At 38.4% G+C, this 17,902-nt stretch overlaps 1 protein-coding gene across 8 annotated transcripts in view; it reads right to left on the bottom strand.

The window, feature by feature from the left end:
• Positions 1-17,902, bottom strand: part of tenm3 (teneurin transmembrane protein 3) — a 580,699-nt gene that overhangs the window by 201,982 nt on the left and 360,815 nt on the right. The window contains exon 1 of one of the 8 annotated variants that reach the window (XM_031895446.1): positions 5,842-6,165. The exons of the other annotated variants lie outside the window; for them this stretch is intronic. Coding sequence (XP_031751306.1) covers positions 5,842-5,884 — 43 coding nt within the window. The 5' untranslated portion in view covers positions 5,885-6,165. Of the gene's footprint in view, positions 1-5,841; positions 6,166-17,902 lie in introns of those variants that run through there. 8 annotated transcript variants of the gene reach the window in all.

The raw sequence follows: 17,902 nt of genomic DNA on the forward strand, positions 1-17,902 counted from the left end.
GGGGTTTATCTGGCCGCTGTGATGAGCATCAGTACTTACACAAAGGAACTAGGGTTGCACAGAAGCCAGGATTCAATTAATGCTTCAGGCAAATCTCTGTATTCTTGCATATACATAAATAAAGCATTATATTCTCAAACATTATAGAAAAATGAAGGTGATTATTTACTTCTATATGGTTTGGAAGAGAAAGTGGGGCTACAACAATGTCTTGCACAGGGGACCCCAAGACTTTGTTCCTTCACTGCTTATTTCTGTTAGTCTGACCTTTAATTCCAATCTTCACAGACATCTGGTATAATGCCAACGCACAGAGGAAAACAGATGAATATTAGGAACACGGTCGGTGCATTAAAGAAAAATAGTCCCAGCCGGGTTGCTGCACATCTGACACTGTCATGGTGCAAATACCTAATTATTTTCAATGTATTTATCAAAGAATAATATAATAAATATGGAATATATGGCTTCATAAAAGATAGGTAAAGTCAAACAAACATCTGTTTTTCATAAAGCAGACAAACAGATAGGGGTATATAAATATCTGTGGTCTACTTATATTGCAACCCTCTTTTAAATGGTGATAGGGGAAGTAATGAAAGTCCTGAAGGATGAGTTGTACCGTGGTGGCAGTTAAAGTGCCACTAGGGAGTCACTGTGCTAGAGCCTAGTGCTAGTATCGCTTAAAGGACAGATTATATCAATGTTGATAGGTATCTATTAATTCCAACATTTTCATATATTAATAGTGGGGGGGCAAGTAACAGAATATTACAGGCACAGAGTGTCCGGCAACAATCTTCACATTATTCCAGGGAGAACGTGTAATTTTAGAGCGGGACTTATAATATTACAATGCAGGACCAATGCGTAACTAGATCAGTGCAGGGCTCACATGCATGTGTTGGGAACAACAGGCTTCTTGTCATTCCAGAAAAAAAAGCTTTGTAATAATAGAAGTATTGAGTTTCGCAGATATTTCTCTTCACAAGTATTCTCTCAGTCCTGTGGGGGGGGGGGGGGGGGGGGGGGATGCTGGCGTCTTGCAATAAAGGGAATGTGTTAATCTAACAGCTTTTCAGTACAAGTGTTGAATTATCAGGTTATTTTAACAGTTTGCGAATGATCAGTGCGTTACATTACCACTTCAGTCATGCATTGCTAAGGTTAACTAAACCCAAGGGTCAGATATCCCCGACTTGTGTTTGTACATTCTATTACACACGATGTTTGCTTATTTTATGAACCAAAGTCATTATATAGGATTAAGACTATCCACACTGGCTACGCCACGTACTTTGGTCATTTAAGAAAAATATTACTCTACCCAGCATGCTTGGCTTTTGGGCTTTAAAATACAAATAAACACTGGGGAAAAAGGACACCCTAATTAAAAAATGACAACATAAATGCATGTATGTATTCCTTGCTCTGTTAGTGATATAAGCAGTGATACAACAACTTACAATTCAATTTAAATTAAAAAAAAAAACAAAAAAAACTTTGATCGTGATTCAGTCTTTCAGCTAAATAACTATTTCTGGAACTGGTAAATGAATATTTATATTTGAATAAAGACTGCAATTAGGGTCCAGAATTAAAAACAATGTATAATAATATTTGGAGCCCAAATGATAAATTCCAGGCAGTGGAAGGGTACACCCTAATATAAAGGTTTATCCGCAGCCTGCACACAGACAGGCATATCTGTGTTTGTTCAGACGAGTCACAACCTTGCATAACATTTGGGATTTTGTTCCTGTACCTCTGACTCCTTGCCTTTCACTTTGTAACTGGAACCCAACCCGTAAAGCCTGCCAGTGTGTGATCCCATTTCCCATGCAGGTTACACAAGCACATCAATGAAATAATTTCCTTGTATTGTGATTACTAGCTTGTGTGTTTAATGACTTTAATAAGAATGTCCAACCTGCAGTTTTCCAGCTGGTAACTACAATTACGGCATCCCACAGTGAGAGCACCACCAGGCACAAATCCTGCTTTTATAAGAAAAGCAAAGAGCTGGGGACATAAAACTGTAATTGAAAAGACAAAGTGTTAAGGAATGTTGACACCCAACCAGCGGCTGCAGTGTGTTCCACTAGAGCTCACTGCCTGTCTACTGTTCCATTGATGCTGTTGATACGCTTATAATAGTGGCTGGAATGCTACCTTCAATTATCGTTTGAGCCTATATCAAATATACACAGAACACAGTGTTTTAAGACAAAACAATAAGGTAACAGGCACAACAGTAAAATAATATTGGGCTATCCAAAATATCAGAAAGATTTGGATTTCTCTTAAACATGGTTCCCACTGGGCCTTCTCTATTTTCTTGTATCAACTAAATAGTCTATTATGCTATATTGTCATGCTGATTTTGCCTCCATCTGCGTAAGGAAGGTATAAGTGGGTTGACTGCATTAGTATTCCCCTTACTGCCATACTGTCAGCGGTCACTAGCTGGGTGCCAGATGCTGAATGTTACCAGAACACACCAAATGTCAGAGCGCAGGTTTGGGTACCAGTGCATGCATGCTCTTACAAAGCAAGTCAAATAGACGCTTGGGCTCATCATTTATGCCATTTATTTTTATATTTATGCCAGTTTTTCTGGAACAATACTAGGAAGATCAGTTTTATAATAAATGTTACAGGGACCCACATAAAATTCAGTTTAGGACCCCAAAACATTAGTTAATCTATTCTACCAACATTTATAAAAACTGGGTCCCCTATACTCCTGCCCCCCCCCCCCCCCCCCCCCCAGCAACCCCCTGCAGGGTCTGCATCCTTTGTAGTCAAGCCCCTGAGGAAGATAAACCATTTTAGGGTGAAGACACGCAGAGCTACTATTAGCAGCTACTTGTCACGGCTACAAAAATAGACAAAGCTGATCATTTGCTGATAATTGTCTCTACAGAGGCAAATCTCAGTATTGTCTATGGCAGGGTATTTACGGCGTTTAGTAGCCGTGACAAGTAGCTCCATGTGTCTTCACCCTTAGGCTATGGACATTGGGCCTCATATTTTAGGCATGCATCCCACAAAATGCAAACTAAGCATTTACATTTGGGCACTTATTTTATTTATGTGTACTGGCACATTTGTAGAATCAGAGGGTTTGATTTTGATTTCCCTGCCATTGGGAACATATGTTATGTTCCCAATGGAGGGAAACTCAGAATTAATTCTCCAGTAAAATAAGTAAAATCCATGTTCTAGAAAATAACACAAAGCAAGAAAAATGAACCACATTACATGGATGAATCACGGCAGTGAACATACTTTGCAGATGAAGGCTGGGGCATGGTGATACATGTAGTTCAACAACAGCTGGAGAGCCAACAAATTGGCCACTCCTGGTATATGCAGTTAGCCAGTATGAAATATTTCCCCTGTATTAATCCTTTTTTTTTTTGTTCTCAGTCCCCCTGCAGGCAAAGCTTTAATCCTCTCTTCCCACCTCTCGCCAATTTGTCCTGTCTAGGCAGGTTTTTATTATGGGCCATAAAGGGAGACTACAGGGGGTGTCCTGGGAAAATAAGTCGTTACCTCGAAAAGAAAACTAAAGCTGTGAGCAGGTTTGGGAATTTATAACAAAGCCACAGTGAAAGCACAAAACCACCCAAAACACAAAAGTACAAAAATCTGTGTCACTTAAATGTGCAGTGACAATAACCAAGAAAAATCAATCAAATCTCTCTCTGGAACAATCCCTGTTTTCTTGCAATAATTTACAGACCCGTTACAGCTGAACAGACATCAAATACTAAACAAAGAGAGTACAGGTTACTAATTAAATGCTGTTTTTCTCACTAGATAGAACAAATGGTGTATTTACTTAAAGAGATACTCTGTTCTCACCCTGTGGTGACATCCTCCTACGTTGAGCGCAGGAAGAAATGCATCTCATTCTTTATAATGGGGCTGTACTAACACAGACGCATGTAAGCACCAAACACGCATGTGCCTGTATTAGTATAGCCCCATTATAAGGGATAGGATGCATTTCCTCCTGCGCTCCCCTGTGGTGCAAGCAGAACGCCACTGCATGGGAGCGCAGGAACAAATGCTCACGAGTATGAGCCCTGAAGTAATTACTGTTTGCCTTATATGAAAAACTGATCAAGCAAGTTGTTTGGAATTGCACTGAGTGGCCCTTGTGCTGTTGGGCTTGTCCAGTCACATGACATAGCAGAAAGAGACTGAAGCTTCATCCTTCGCCTACTGGCGACGTTGCTGTGCTATGGAGAATGGGTAGTTGGAACAAGGACACAAAAGAGCCTCTAGTGAAGGCAGAGGGTCTAGCATTACTACATGACAGAGAGTTAAGAAAAAGCTGCAGGAGTTATTTGGTCCCCCCAAGACTGAAGCCTTGGTGGCCCCAAAAGTCTGCAACATTTAATTGTTATACTAACCTTTACTGTATTGCTCTACTGTTTATATTTTTAAGCATACACATGTTTGTTTTCTTAGGCCATAATCACCTCTACGTAGAGATTACAGCCTAAATGTGGAGAGTGAAGACAAAGGGGATTAAATCCACAAACAGTTTACAAAAAGCATGGCACAGGAACTAAGGATAAATATAAAGGAACCCAAACCGGCCTGGGCATGCATCCAATGATACCTATTAGCCCTTATACACTACATGAACTGGAGTAGCTCTAATGACATTTTACATAGAATGATCCAGCACTCCTGGTGGTTATGAAGGGATGGAGTTGCTACTGTTGTCGCCATACTATTAAGGACCAGTGATAACACTATAAACTCAAAACAAAAACATAAACATTTTATTTTGTGCCTAAATAGAATGACACTTAGTCATAGCATGAGTATTACACACAAAACAAGTCTATTCTGTATTTTGTTTTGAGTTGCTGAGTATTTTAAATAACTATTTGTAACCTGCACCCATCTACAACATGGTCTATCCAAGTGCTTGCCTGCTAAGTTAACAACATATTATTTCCATCTCCTATATACAAATGCAAATATACAGAGAAGGAATCCTTATGCCTCATACATTACTGTCTATAAAGGGCACATTGAGTGTATGTTTATATGTACACATCATGACACACCTATGTAAAGAAAGCAGCATGGACATAGCGGCTTATCAGGTTTTTAAAGTCTAGCCAGTCTTAATACTATAAATGAGTGCACTGTACTTTAGTAAAACATTTTGCAAAAGAAAAAAAAAACACATCCATAAAAATATAAGATAAAGTAACGAAAAATGTTAGCTTCCCTTTAACCCTTTATAATAAAGCAGGCCTTACGCTCTGGTATCACAGAGCAGTCAACTGGTTCCAGTCTAAGAAAAATCCAATTTAACTTCTATATAATACCTTCCATCCGCCAGCCTATTATGCTAAGGCTTCTCATTAAACAGCTAATTACCATGTATCTTTCTCAGCTTGTACCTGACGATATAATGCAATAAAGCACAGCTTTCAGATCAAATACGGGAACAACTCTCTTCTTGACAGTAAAACGTGAACTTTTGGTATTTGGAAATCCAAGCAGATGCAACCCTCGAGTTTAATGTAATTAGAAGGGAGATATTCAATTTACAGTATCCACAAGTAATGATGATTAAATTGTTCCAAAAAAGCAATCGGTAAGCATAAGATAGCACTGTTGTAATTACATCCCGTCTTCAAAATGAGCCTAGCGATGTGAACTGCTAGAGTTTTAAGTAAATGAAGGCCAAACCATAAAACACAAAGTACTGTGTTTAGAATGCCGCGCTCTTAAACGTAATGAAGAAATAGACAACTAAGACAGCGGAGGCGGAAAAAAAAGGGGGGGGGTTATTTTATTACTTACCACAATTATCAGTACTGTATCCGTTTTGCTCTAATAAATCCATTAAACATCAGGATGGTGATTTGGTTTCCTCACTTGTATCCATAACCCCACTACTTAGACTATACATTCCAATCTCTGTGCCAGACAGGGAGAAGGGGATAAAGGCATGAATCTTTCCTTCTGCTAGAAAGTAACCTTAAGCTGCTGGCCGCTATGAATAATAAATCATTTTTTCTACATGTGCAGCAGATTAGTTGGGTCAGCACGGCCCAGAACCAAGGTGAAAAATAAACAAATAACCATGATCCTAGCAGTGCACTGATCAGTGTCCGGAAAATGTATTCAAGCGTTCTAAGAGGGACAATATTTAACTCTGCCACTTGAAGCTTTGTGGCTCTCTGTCTCACTGAAGCAGACTGGATAGGAGGGGCACCTCGAGAGTATATGCACAACGCTTGCCCACACTGCATTCTTCCATTATCTTTTTTTATAAGCTGGAAAAGGATAGCTAGAACCTCTCCGTCCTGAAAGTCAAAAGCCTTGTCATAATACATTAATAACACGTCTGTGCTCAGGTTTCATTGAATAAAATCCAGCTCTGTAGGCTGGCAGAAAATAGCAAGATGTGGGTTTTTCCAACAGGTCTCACCAATCCTGCAGCCCTCCAGCTACAGCTTCAAGTGGCCACCTAGCTTTAGGTTGGAGGGACTACACAGACCTGTTTTATTTACTAATAATAATAATAATGTACAGCATTATCATTGCCATCACCTGCCTATGAATGATGGGAAATGTAGTTAAAGAATAGCTGGAGGCTTACAGATTCACCCTCAGTGGAGCAGATCGACTCAAACAAAATTAGAAGCCCGGCAAAATCAATTAATGGCAGTGACATTTTCAGTATTCTTCATACGAGTGACTGTGACCATCAAATAGAAGTGAAAGTCGTTAAAGATAAAGGTTTCCTGGGTAACTAAATGCGTGGAAAAGTTGTTTAAATCTTTATTAAATCTCCCAATCCATAAAGCTGTGAATCTTTAGGAGATATTTGTTAATTGTGAGTGCGACGGTGCTGATTGAAATCTCCCCCTGCCATTGTACAAGAACAAATACAATACCTGCATTGTGATGATAAATTAATACTCATTTTGAGTTATTCTGAATTTAATGCTAAAGGGCCCCACCATGTCACATTCCCACACAAATATGTTTCCAAAGCACCGGCATGAATGTTTGGTGGTAATCATTTTATCTCCCTTAATTATTCCTTCTTTAATGTCGATGTTAACTGTACAGACTGAGCACTTCAGTTGTGATATAGGGCAGTCTCTGTTACTATTCTTGCTTCACATGCAGTAGGAATCAGTCCAGATTTATTTTCAGAAATGAAATAACATTCACTTTTATTTGTACTACAGGAGCTATGCCATTCCTCCATTCCAAGCAAGTACAAGGAGCCGATGGAACTTAGTAATCTTCTAGAACTCAGGACCCTGCCTGTGGATCATGCCCAGTTCTCCATGCCTCATACTCCCATTGAAACATACAGTCCTGGTCTAAACCAATGAGGACCAGGCCAAGGAGGGGCACATGTTCATTAGGCAACAAAAACAAGCAAAAAAAAATCCAAGATGGCAGCCATGATTGTAGACTGTGTAAACACACTACCTTTTAGCTGACATTCGTCATCATTTTCAGTTCAAACCCCTCCCCCCCCGCCAAACTAGAAAATGAAAGATAAAAAGAAACTGAAAGGTCATTACTTGAAAACAATTATTTTGTTAAGAAGTCCTTTAATCATGTCCCATTTAGCTTACAACAGGTATAAAAAATGGTTCTACTCAAATTAATTCACCCTAAAATCCTCGTTAATTTCATCATTATTGGAGGGTGATTTATTTGCTTCACTGACTTGCCAACAGATCTACAACTACACTCTTGAACCTTAAATTTAGAAAGCAGATTGTGATGCTAGATATTTATCATTATTAAACTGTTAAGTATGAAATTCCCGTTTAAGGAGAAATTCCTAGGAATGCCCATAACACACACAAAGCAATGCTGGGCTGGTCTCACAGATATGCCACATATTATATTGTACTATATAATGGCTAGTCATTCATCTGAGCAGTCTTTTTTTGCTTCTGAATATGTCTAAACAAGCCTCATTGATCCACCCCTGTGATTAGCCGGCAGGCCTGAACCTGGGGCAGGGCAAAGAGGAACAGTAAACAGAAGGTTAAACTCTCTTTTGTCCTACAATTACTTACAAAGTTCTCTGTAATAGGTAACAGATGATAATGTGTCCTATCTAGATGATGTGTTTGCCTAGATATCCTGGGGAAATAAGATTAGTAAACACAAGTGGTATTAATGACAAGAATGCTGCTTTGCTCCTATGACTCATTTTCCCTGACATTACTAATAAAAACAAGGATATCTGCAAGAAAATATAATATAGTGTCCTTAGAGACAAAATCTTTATTACATTTAACTATGCCCGATGTACTTGTATACACACATCTTTCCTATCTAAGGATAGCAACTCATCTAAGGGCCTTCTTTGTAACTATCTATTAATAAGAAGAGATTCCTTAAGGAGTGGCAGAGGCAATACAATGGATTATAGGCACACAGGGCCATCTTTATAGGAAAGCCACAATTTATTACTATGTACCATAGCTGCAAAGACAGGATTTCTGCTTCATTATTTTCTGTACGCCTGGAGTTGGCTAAATAATCATAACCGGTGGTTCTGTGGGAAACATTTTAATTTATCCCTCTTGCTCAAGAAGAAACAATATAGACAATAACCAATAACCAGAAAATGTTATTATTTAAATATGCCTTCCACATTACACACAGTATAGTGTATTAATGAACCTTATGTCACTTTTTCTTGTGTTTTCCCCACGAAGTTCATGTCACCTATGGAGATTAGTAGTTTCTAGCTGTGGTTTACATTATTCTGTTTATTCTTTTGTAAGCACAAAGTAGCTTATTATACCCGACAGGAACACAATGGAACCTACCTTTAGCCAGCCACAAGCAGCAGCAACTATTCAACGACATGTGGGGCATAAGCCTACTCAGGGTTTACGCCAGGCCAATGTCTAACCCTTTGCCTTCTGAGACTTCAGCCCTATTTTACTTATAGAAGGGGCGACTACTGAATGAAGAGGTTATTAGATAGAATAATGCAGATATTTATTTGTATGCATGTGTGATACAATGTACACTGTGCACCAAACCTGCTCTATACCTGCAATGGGCATTAGGGAAAATCTGCTTTCAGTTTAGAAGTGGGGCAGCATTTTCCAGCAATAATACATGAGAACACATTCGGCCATATTTAAAAAGGTGTTAACCAACATGGCTTTGAACATCTCCACATCTCCACTTTTAACACAACAGGACGCCATTTAAAATCACACACAATAATAAAGAGTATAGGTATATTGGTATCATATAAGGTATATTGATTTAATGCATGTATGTTGCAAGTGTTGTGCATTTCTCTGCCTCCTTGGGTTTATTGCTTCCAATGTAACTGGAAAAAGCACTGAAGTGCAAGTGAGAAGCCAGACTATTGGTAAATACACTAGAAAGGGCTTATGGACCGTGGCAAAAAGAAAATAACAGATAAATAGGCCAATGAACTACAATATGACAAGGAATCATTTGCTGAATATGGTTCTGCGGACAGAAAAACTATTGCAATAAAAAAAAATGTCAATGTGTCAATCTTTGAACTTGATAATGTACTCAGTAGCACGCTGCCTTCTAATCAGGAGTCAATTCTTGTTGAATGAATACACAATATGAAGCTAAAATTTTATGCTAAAAGAAATGTATTTAATGTGAAGCTGTAACAACAGTAGGGCATCCTGCTGATTCTTAATAAGTCTAATCACTAAGAAGGGTTATACATAAATAAGCCTGGTTATCTCCTGTAAAAGTCAGTCTAATATGGTAGGAAGCAAAAATCAGAGTAAGAGTGGAATGCTACTGTGCCATAGTATGCCAGAGTATCAAACGACGTAGGCTGAGACATAGGCCTTGGCAAAGCCACCAGTGTTAAAGTTTTAATTTAAATGGAATCTAAAGCATAACATGACTTCTTTAGAAAATACTAATCTGCATAAACAAAGAGGGTGGGCCAGTGGTTGTGGATGTTGCTGTCAGTAATATAAGGGTAATATAAAGAACATTGATTGGAAACCTATGGATCCCAAGCTGTTGCTAGAGCTACACTGTTGATATTGGCGGTAGGGCAGCAGTGGTGGGACATGTACATACAATACATGTAGATAGAGGCTCAGTGGTTAGTATTGTTGCCTTGCTGTACTGGAACCTGAGATTCTAACCAGGACACTACCTGCAAGGAGTTTTTATGTTGTCCTTGGGTCATATGGTTATCCTTTGGGTACTTTGGTCTCCTCTTAAACTAAAAATATACAGGCAAGTTAATTGGTTCCTGATTAAACTGAGCAAAGTGCACGTGTGTTGTATAAGTATGTTATTGCTCCTATGTGAAGATAGAGCAGTAATTGGCATTTTTTGTCAGAAAAAAATGTTATTTTTCTAAAGGGCAAAGTTCTGTAAGCAATTGGTGAATCAATGGTAAAAGCAATCTGTAAAGCAACTGGTACAGTCCTTAGGGTTTTTCTAGCTAAGTCCTGGGTTATTGAGGAAGGCACTTTCAGAAGCAACCTAACTGATACTGAAGACTACTCTGAAGGCAATGTGTTTTTGAGAAACAAATTTTCTAGCGTTAAGTTTAATTTAACACTAAAAGAAAGTGTGTGCATTTTATCTGTATACAATTAGATCATCCTTTTATTCATCCACTTTGTTACCTTGAAAGCTGCGATTGTGTTTCCTTTGTAAAAATGCTTTTAGGTTTGACATCTGAAAGCCTGGCATGCTTACATTCCTTAAAAAACATTACTTCTCACCCTAAAGCGTCGTTTTATACATGTCCGCACAAACAATGGCAAGAAGAAACACGGCATATGGGCACACATGAATGGCAAAAGTGCAGGAATTGAATAAGAAGAACAAGATAGTGAATTACATTTGCTATTTAAACAGCAAACAATCAAAATTTGATGTAGATTGAAGAGATAGAAAGATAGATAGATGATAGATGGATAGATAGATTAGATAGATAGAAAAAAAACTTAAATGGCAGCATGTTAATAATCTTTTAAAAATAAAGCCAACCAGGGCACTAGTATCATCCAGTTTTATTACTGGGTTGGGTACAGGCAAAACCGAAAAGCAAATAATTCAAATACGTTATAATAACAACAGCATGTTTGAAATAAAATAACTGGTTACTGTTGCATACAGCATACAAGAACTTTTTCTAACTTGGAAGGAGTAGAAAGTACCAGATTGCCTCTTCAATTAAAAGTACACTGCTAGGAATAATTGATTTTAGCTGGCGACCTTTAAACTTCAACCTTGATGAAACGGCAGCCTCATTTGGATTTCATTTCTCCGCGTCGGTGGGTAGCAAGGAGTTGACTTCTAACATTCCCAAAAGTTTATAATTAAAAGATACTAATTAAGGAAGAGATGTGAACATTCACCCTGGCACAGAGACTATATAGTTTCTTTAGCACCACCATATTGGGTGTTCTGCAATATCAGCACAATAAGCAACAGACGGCTCCCTTAGTTCACCGAATTCGCACTGACATAAGTAGCTCACAGAACACAAAGTCGCTGGACAAGATGGAGCTCTACCTGAACCCTGCAAATTCAGCATGTCCACAAGAATTAGCATGAGTGAAACCACTGCCCCTTTATAAAACACTTCATTTACCCCAGTAATGCTGAGCAGTTAAAGGGGCCCCATATGCATTTCTTTGCTACATAAACCAAAAGGTATGCTCATGTATGTGAGAGTACAGTGCTGCAAAGCCAAACACGCATTCTACTATGTTCACAGAGTTTTGGCCAGGGGAGCTTTCATTCAGTCTACCATTATTATCCTTTATAGAGCTATGGAATTTATTTTATAGCCTAAATTTTAATTTTGTACAGTTAAGAGCAATATGATCAGAGTGATATATCAGGGACCCAAAGGAAAATATTATACCATAGGCGCACACTTCAAACTATTTCACCTCCTCAAGTCTCTTCTTTACATACTATTATCTATTCTTCCATCTATTTAGCCTCTTTGTTTCCATACAGAAATAGGGAATTACATAAAATAGGCCAAATGGTTAGAAGCCTGACACCTGGTAACCAGTGGGCCAAGGCAACATCCTTGTAACAAACATATATGAGGAACCAAGGGAAGGGGAACTATAGAAAGAGAGCGAGTAGAAGTGGAAGGGGACTCTGTAAAAGGTAAGGGGAGAGTAGAAAGAGCAAACTGGATGGGGAAATGCCAGCAGCCATTATGTTGTTTTTTTCCCAAAATAATATAAAAAAACATGTGTTAATAAATAAACACTTCAGACCAACTGATATGAAGCACACTGTACACAAGGTCTTACAATCAAATAAGGCTCAAGGTAAATGAAACAGAAAACATTACTCTCTAAAATGCATTTTTGTAAGTCCTAAATTGAAGGAGATATTCAGGAGGTGGATGTTCTACCTTCTAATCGTCAGATGAGTGCAGATGACTGCTTTAAAGACTTTAAGAGCACTATAATTTTCCCATATGAAACATTCAGTAAATAAATACATCTATTGTGACTCTTCTGCATGGTCTTTAAGATTCCCATCAGAGTGGCAGACAGATCCATTTTCCCCTCGCTGCATTTTATTTTAGCAAAGGCTGAGTACAGCGATCGCCCACATAGTACAAGAGACTAACTATCCAAATTCAGTTACATTAAACTCTAATTATTGGCGAGGCGGCATCCAGAGCTGCCCACAATACAGAAGCACTCAGCACAAAGTGCTTAGCAACACCAGCCACTGGGGGTCAAGGGAAATTCAGTGGCTAATCTGTATTCTTCACACATTTGTTTAAAAAAAAGAGATTGAAGGAGACATGACAAGAATTGACACATATCTCCATATAGTTTATTTGGACAGACGAATACACCTGATGTGTTCTATAGCTTGGATAACTAGACAGCATTTAGCCAACAGCTCTAGGGCAGGAAACTATAAAAGGGACTAATTTGGGATTGAAAATGACCATATTATCCTTTGTGCTAGTGTGAGCAGTGCAGGCACTATTCTGCTCAGTGACATAAGTAGATGTTACTATTTCCCAAAATCTTATTGAATCCTTGCAAACCGTGCAGCCTCTGAGCATTAGCCCTTAATAAGCATGTTTCTTGCGCTTTACTATCCCATAACAGAGCATCTTTTAGAACTGATATATCCGTTGCAGCATTTCTCTTACGCTACAAAGAAATGTATTTCAGAAAAAAGTAACAATGAATTAAAAAATGGAAAGCTGAAAATTATTTGTAGTCTACTATTTGAAAATGATATGTTTTCTAAAGGAGGCCTTAATTTTGGATGAAACCAACTGCATTTAATCAGCACTGATGGCTGAATAAGACATAATATATAATATAATTCAACATTTTCCTTTATCTTTGCAATTTTAAAACAGTGCCTTGTTCTTGATTCCAACTAATTGATTCTTATTGGAGGCAAAACTATTTTGTTGGGTTTATTTAACGTTTAAAGGAGAAGGAAAGTTACAATCACTAGGGGATCCAAAATGCAAGGCCGGTGCTCCTGTTAGGAGGGATACTGCACCAGCCGGGGTATATGCAAGCGAACTTTCCTCCTTCGGTCTTTGTGCATGTGAAGTAGAGCCCTGAAATTGCTGCTAAAGGAAAAGGAAGGAAGAGGATTGCCAGCCTGCATTTACCCTGGGCCGGTGCCGTTACAGGGGTTTCAGGTAAGTGATTACAATCGCTAAGGGGTGCCTAACATTTGGCAGCCACTAGTGATTTAGCTTTTCCTTCTCCTTCAATAATTTTTTAGCAGACAAAGTATGGAGATACAACTTAAGGAAAACCTCAGGTCATTCTGGAGCATTTTGGATAACAGGTCCCATACCTATAATAACATCAGTTCCAGTTTTAAAAAATGACAGTGGGTAGCAGTCAGGTTGTGGTTAAAACTGCTGTGGGTCCAAGCAGGTAAAAATGCATATTGCAGGTATAGGTGCAAGTCTACCCTCACAGGTCTTTACTTCATTTGAATAAATACAAATATCCAGGGTGGGAATAATTGTAAACTGTAGGATATAAAGGTATTCTTCCCTAAATAAGGAATGCATTTATATATAGATATTTTAAACCTTGATTAATGACAAACAGAAAATGTTTTCATTCTGTATTTTCTAAAGGCCAGGACTACGCAGGCAAAAAATAAGACATCTTTATACGCAATGGAAATACACTTGGTTCAAGGAGGCCTGGCAACTCTTGCTGATTGAACAGAAATCAATAATTGTATTTAATGCCTTTATGAAGAAAATAAATGACCCTCGCACTCCTAATGGATTAATGTCAGTTATGAGCAACACATCACATAATGCTGACACAGTAGCGTGCAAAGTGGTGTCACTTTTCATGTAAGTGCCTTAAAACCTTCTCAAAGGGAAATTGTGTTTTAATGCCATTTCAGATGTCATTTTGGAGAGGATTGTTGCAATCCCATTTCATAAGGCTGAAAGCCTGCTCTGACTCGCTACAAGTCGATTTTGTCATTGGCATATGCACCGGGTCACCTTTTGCCAGTGTTTAGTCCGCATTAAACCCATACTATATACTGAACATATGCTTAATATACAGAGCTAGCCATTTACTGCTTTGTATAAATGACACCTTTGCTGACAGATTTTTCATGAAGTCATTTTGTTTAAATGGGCAGTGATAGCAAGCATAGTGTTAGGTAAAAAAAAATAACCGCTTATGACAATATACACATAAAGAGCCTGCAGTCCTACGCAATTGGGAAATCTGTACTTATTGTAGAAAAGGTTAGTATGACTACATTATCAAGGATGGCTAAAAAGCTCCTAATGATAAAAAACACAGTATTTTGTCCTTTCACAGAAAATTCATGGCTATGGTTTTATCTAATGGGGCAAACTCTATTGAGTTTACTGCCTAAACCCCCCAAGACTATACCTGATTTGTACATACCTACTATACATACCTTTAATATGTTTTCCATGTTGTTGGCCAGTTATCTTCTTTCTTTACTACATGTTGGCAGGCCACATTATCACAAAATGATGATGTCTTACAAAGAAGTCAAGGAAGCCCTTAGGCAGGCTGGAAGCTATAAAAATCTCTGGGCGGGGGGGGGGGGGGGGGCACCTGTGACCCACAGGTTCTATCTGTGCAGCCCTAACTGAAAGAAAAGTGCCTCATTTATAAATACCCCCTATTCTGCTAAGCAGAAAACAACTGACTGTCACTTACATTCAAGCTACAATTCTAAGCAATGCCATGAATTGCTTGCTGTAACTTGAGAGTGGCCAATCACCATGAACCCGGCAGGATTTCGCCAGCAACTGTTCTGCCCTCTTTCCTCCAGCTTTGTTGCAAAATGATTCTTAATGAAGGCAACAGGAGTTGTGCATTTCAACAGCAATAGCAGTAGGAGCCTATATTAGTCTCTCCTACCCTCTGATATATATCAACACAATGTAATTGCTTCCTACCTCTGATACAACACATATTTACCCAGTAACTAAACAGCTTCTATTTGCAGTCAGCGATGAGCAGAGTAATGTACATTTTCATCTTGTGTATAGAGGAGAATTATGCAATGGCCATCAACCTAGTAATGATATCAAACAAAAAGGAACAACATGAAACAATGTGTACAGATGGGCCCTCACGTTGATAACCATAAAAACAGAAATTATGGGTTGAGGAGGAATAAAACAGCAGAAGCTCCTTTCAATCCTCCAGCCCATGGTAACTGTTTAATTAGGAACATCTTGGCGCAGATGCTGATCTATGTGTCAGTCTATCCCAGCAGAGCACAGCACACAATCCATCTTTGCTTTATTGCACTACATGAAGACACCAATCAGAAAGTGTCCAGGGTACTGAGCCGAGCGCAGAGAGGAGCTGTGTCTGTGACATGGGACTGCGTTAATCAGTAATAATCCCTGCCAGTGATGGTAAACAAGGCTGAGGGCATGTACAAACAAATCAAATAGGAATAAATAGGACAGATAATAACTAATCAAACCTTATCAAGCAGAAGGCCATTCTAGCAATATAACTATAAAAGCCCCTAATTAAATGCACCCCTTATATTTCCTACAAATAAACACACAAACTGCACCACAAATAGATCAGATATTGGAAAAACTGGTAACATTTATGTTATATGTGGCATTCACAAAATGTAAGACAACTATATAATTTTTTTCATATAAAATGATGTGGACGGTAGAATTCTAAAATAATATGCATTAATATACTGTAGTATAGGGCAAATTAAAGGCCGATTTACTTTAGGCTTCATGTTTAAGAACTCCAGAATGTCTATTCTGCAGGGAATAAAAATGGCATTGTGTAAGTAATACCATTTTTGGCACATAGGCCACAGACCCTGTTAGCGTCTTACATGGGGTTATAAAATAAGGCTGTGGGAAGTGATACAGAAGCAAGCCTAAGACAGGCTAGGCAAGACAAAAACAGCAACCTGAGAGAGAAGGATATAAACAAAAATAATTATACAATTATTTTTATAAAAACAAAGTTACCATGTGCCTTTATATCACATGCAAGATGTACCATATTTTTTGGTGTGTATATAATATAAATATGTGTGTGTGTATGTGTGTATGGCCGTGAAATTAAAGTAAAAATGTTATTGGAGGGAACAGTATTAAAATGGGTCACCTATGAACCCTTATGATATTGTCAGTTGGCCACAGCCCTTGTCAGCAGTCAAAAGGTACACTCTTCAGTATTTCCAATTAGGTACAAGAGCCATATGAAAGTCACTTTTTATCAGCCACTTATTTCAATCATTGGGTTTAAGCTGTCAGTTTCACACCGAGCTGACCACTTCTCTGCATCTATCAGAAGCTACTTTACACATCCAGCACATTTCTGAAAAGGGCATCATTCTGAAAGTCCATGTGATTTATAGAGAGGACGCAAGTCACTCTGTGTGACTGTCTCATGATTTGATGACTCTCCATAGACCTCTAGCTGCAGAGTAAAATATTTATTATTTCCTTGACCCCTTCCATGCCAGCCAGGGCAGCGGTAACACGTATTCCTCTCACAGCATGAAATAAATAGCAGCCCTTAGCAGGAGTTCAAGCAGTTGTACCCAGCAATATTTCCTGGGTTGTGATTACAAGAATGGATGTTAACTATAGCAAACTGTTGTTTTAAATGGCAGTTAATATGATTATGAAACACACATGATCTCTTTTTTTTTTTATAACATAGGATGGTGGATTTATAATAATATGTATAAGTATATATGATATATACAGAATAACATATACACTTGAAAACAGCCATGCTGCTATTCATTAGCACTGGAATATTGAGAAAAATGCTCATCCTACAGACTATTCATATATAATTGCCCATATTTTCACTTATTTCCTACCCCCACCCCCCCTTTCATTCTATATTTAGTGGTTAGAGTGTGCGCTCAGAAAATGTCCAGGTAATGTCCCACATTTTCAATCACTCGATTCGGAAAGAGAGCTGCGGACTACAAGAATATCTGATGGAAAATCATCAAGGAGAAATCAAAATGCCGTCTCCAGGGTCTTGTTCCAGAAATGTATATTTTGGTTCTGTGTTCCTGAATATTCACGCTAAGACACTGCCTATGGGGAGTGCCAGATCCAGTATACGCGTAGGAAAATATATAGACTTAAAAGTAGAATAACAATGCCACATAGGACATGCTCTGTTATAAAATATATGGCCATCATTTATGACTGTTGTGTAACTTTCCTAGCACTTTCTGCTGAACAAACAACTTGACTTGAAAGTCAAGAATGATTTACTCTGCAAGCAAAAATCAACATTTAGGATTGCAATAAGTACTAACGTCATCTTTTTTTTGGGAAATGGTCTATAGG

This window comes from Xenopus tropicalis, chromosome 1 (assembly GCF_000004195.4).
Source record: "Xenopus tropicalis strain Nigerian chromosome 1, UCB_Xtro_10.0, whole genome shotgun sequence".
Taxonomy (NCBI): Eukaryota; Metazoa; Chordata; class Amphibia; order Anura; family Pipidae; genus Xenopus; species Xenopus tropicalis.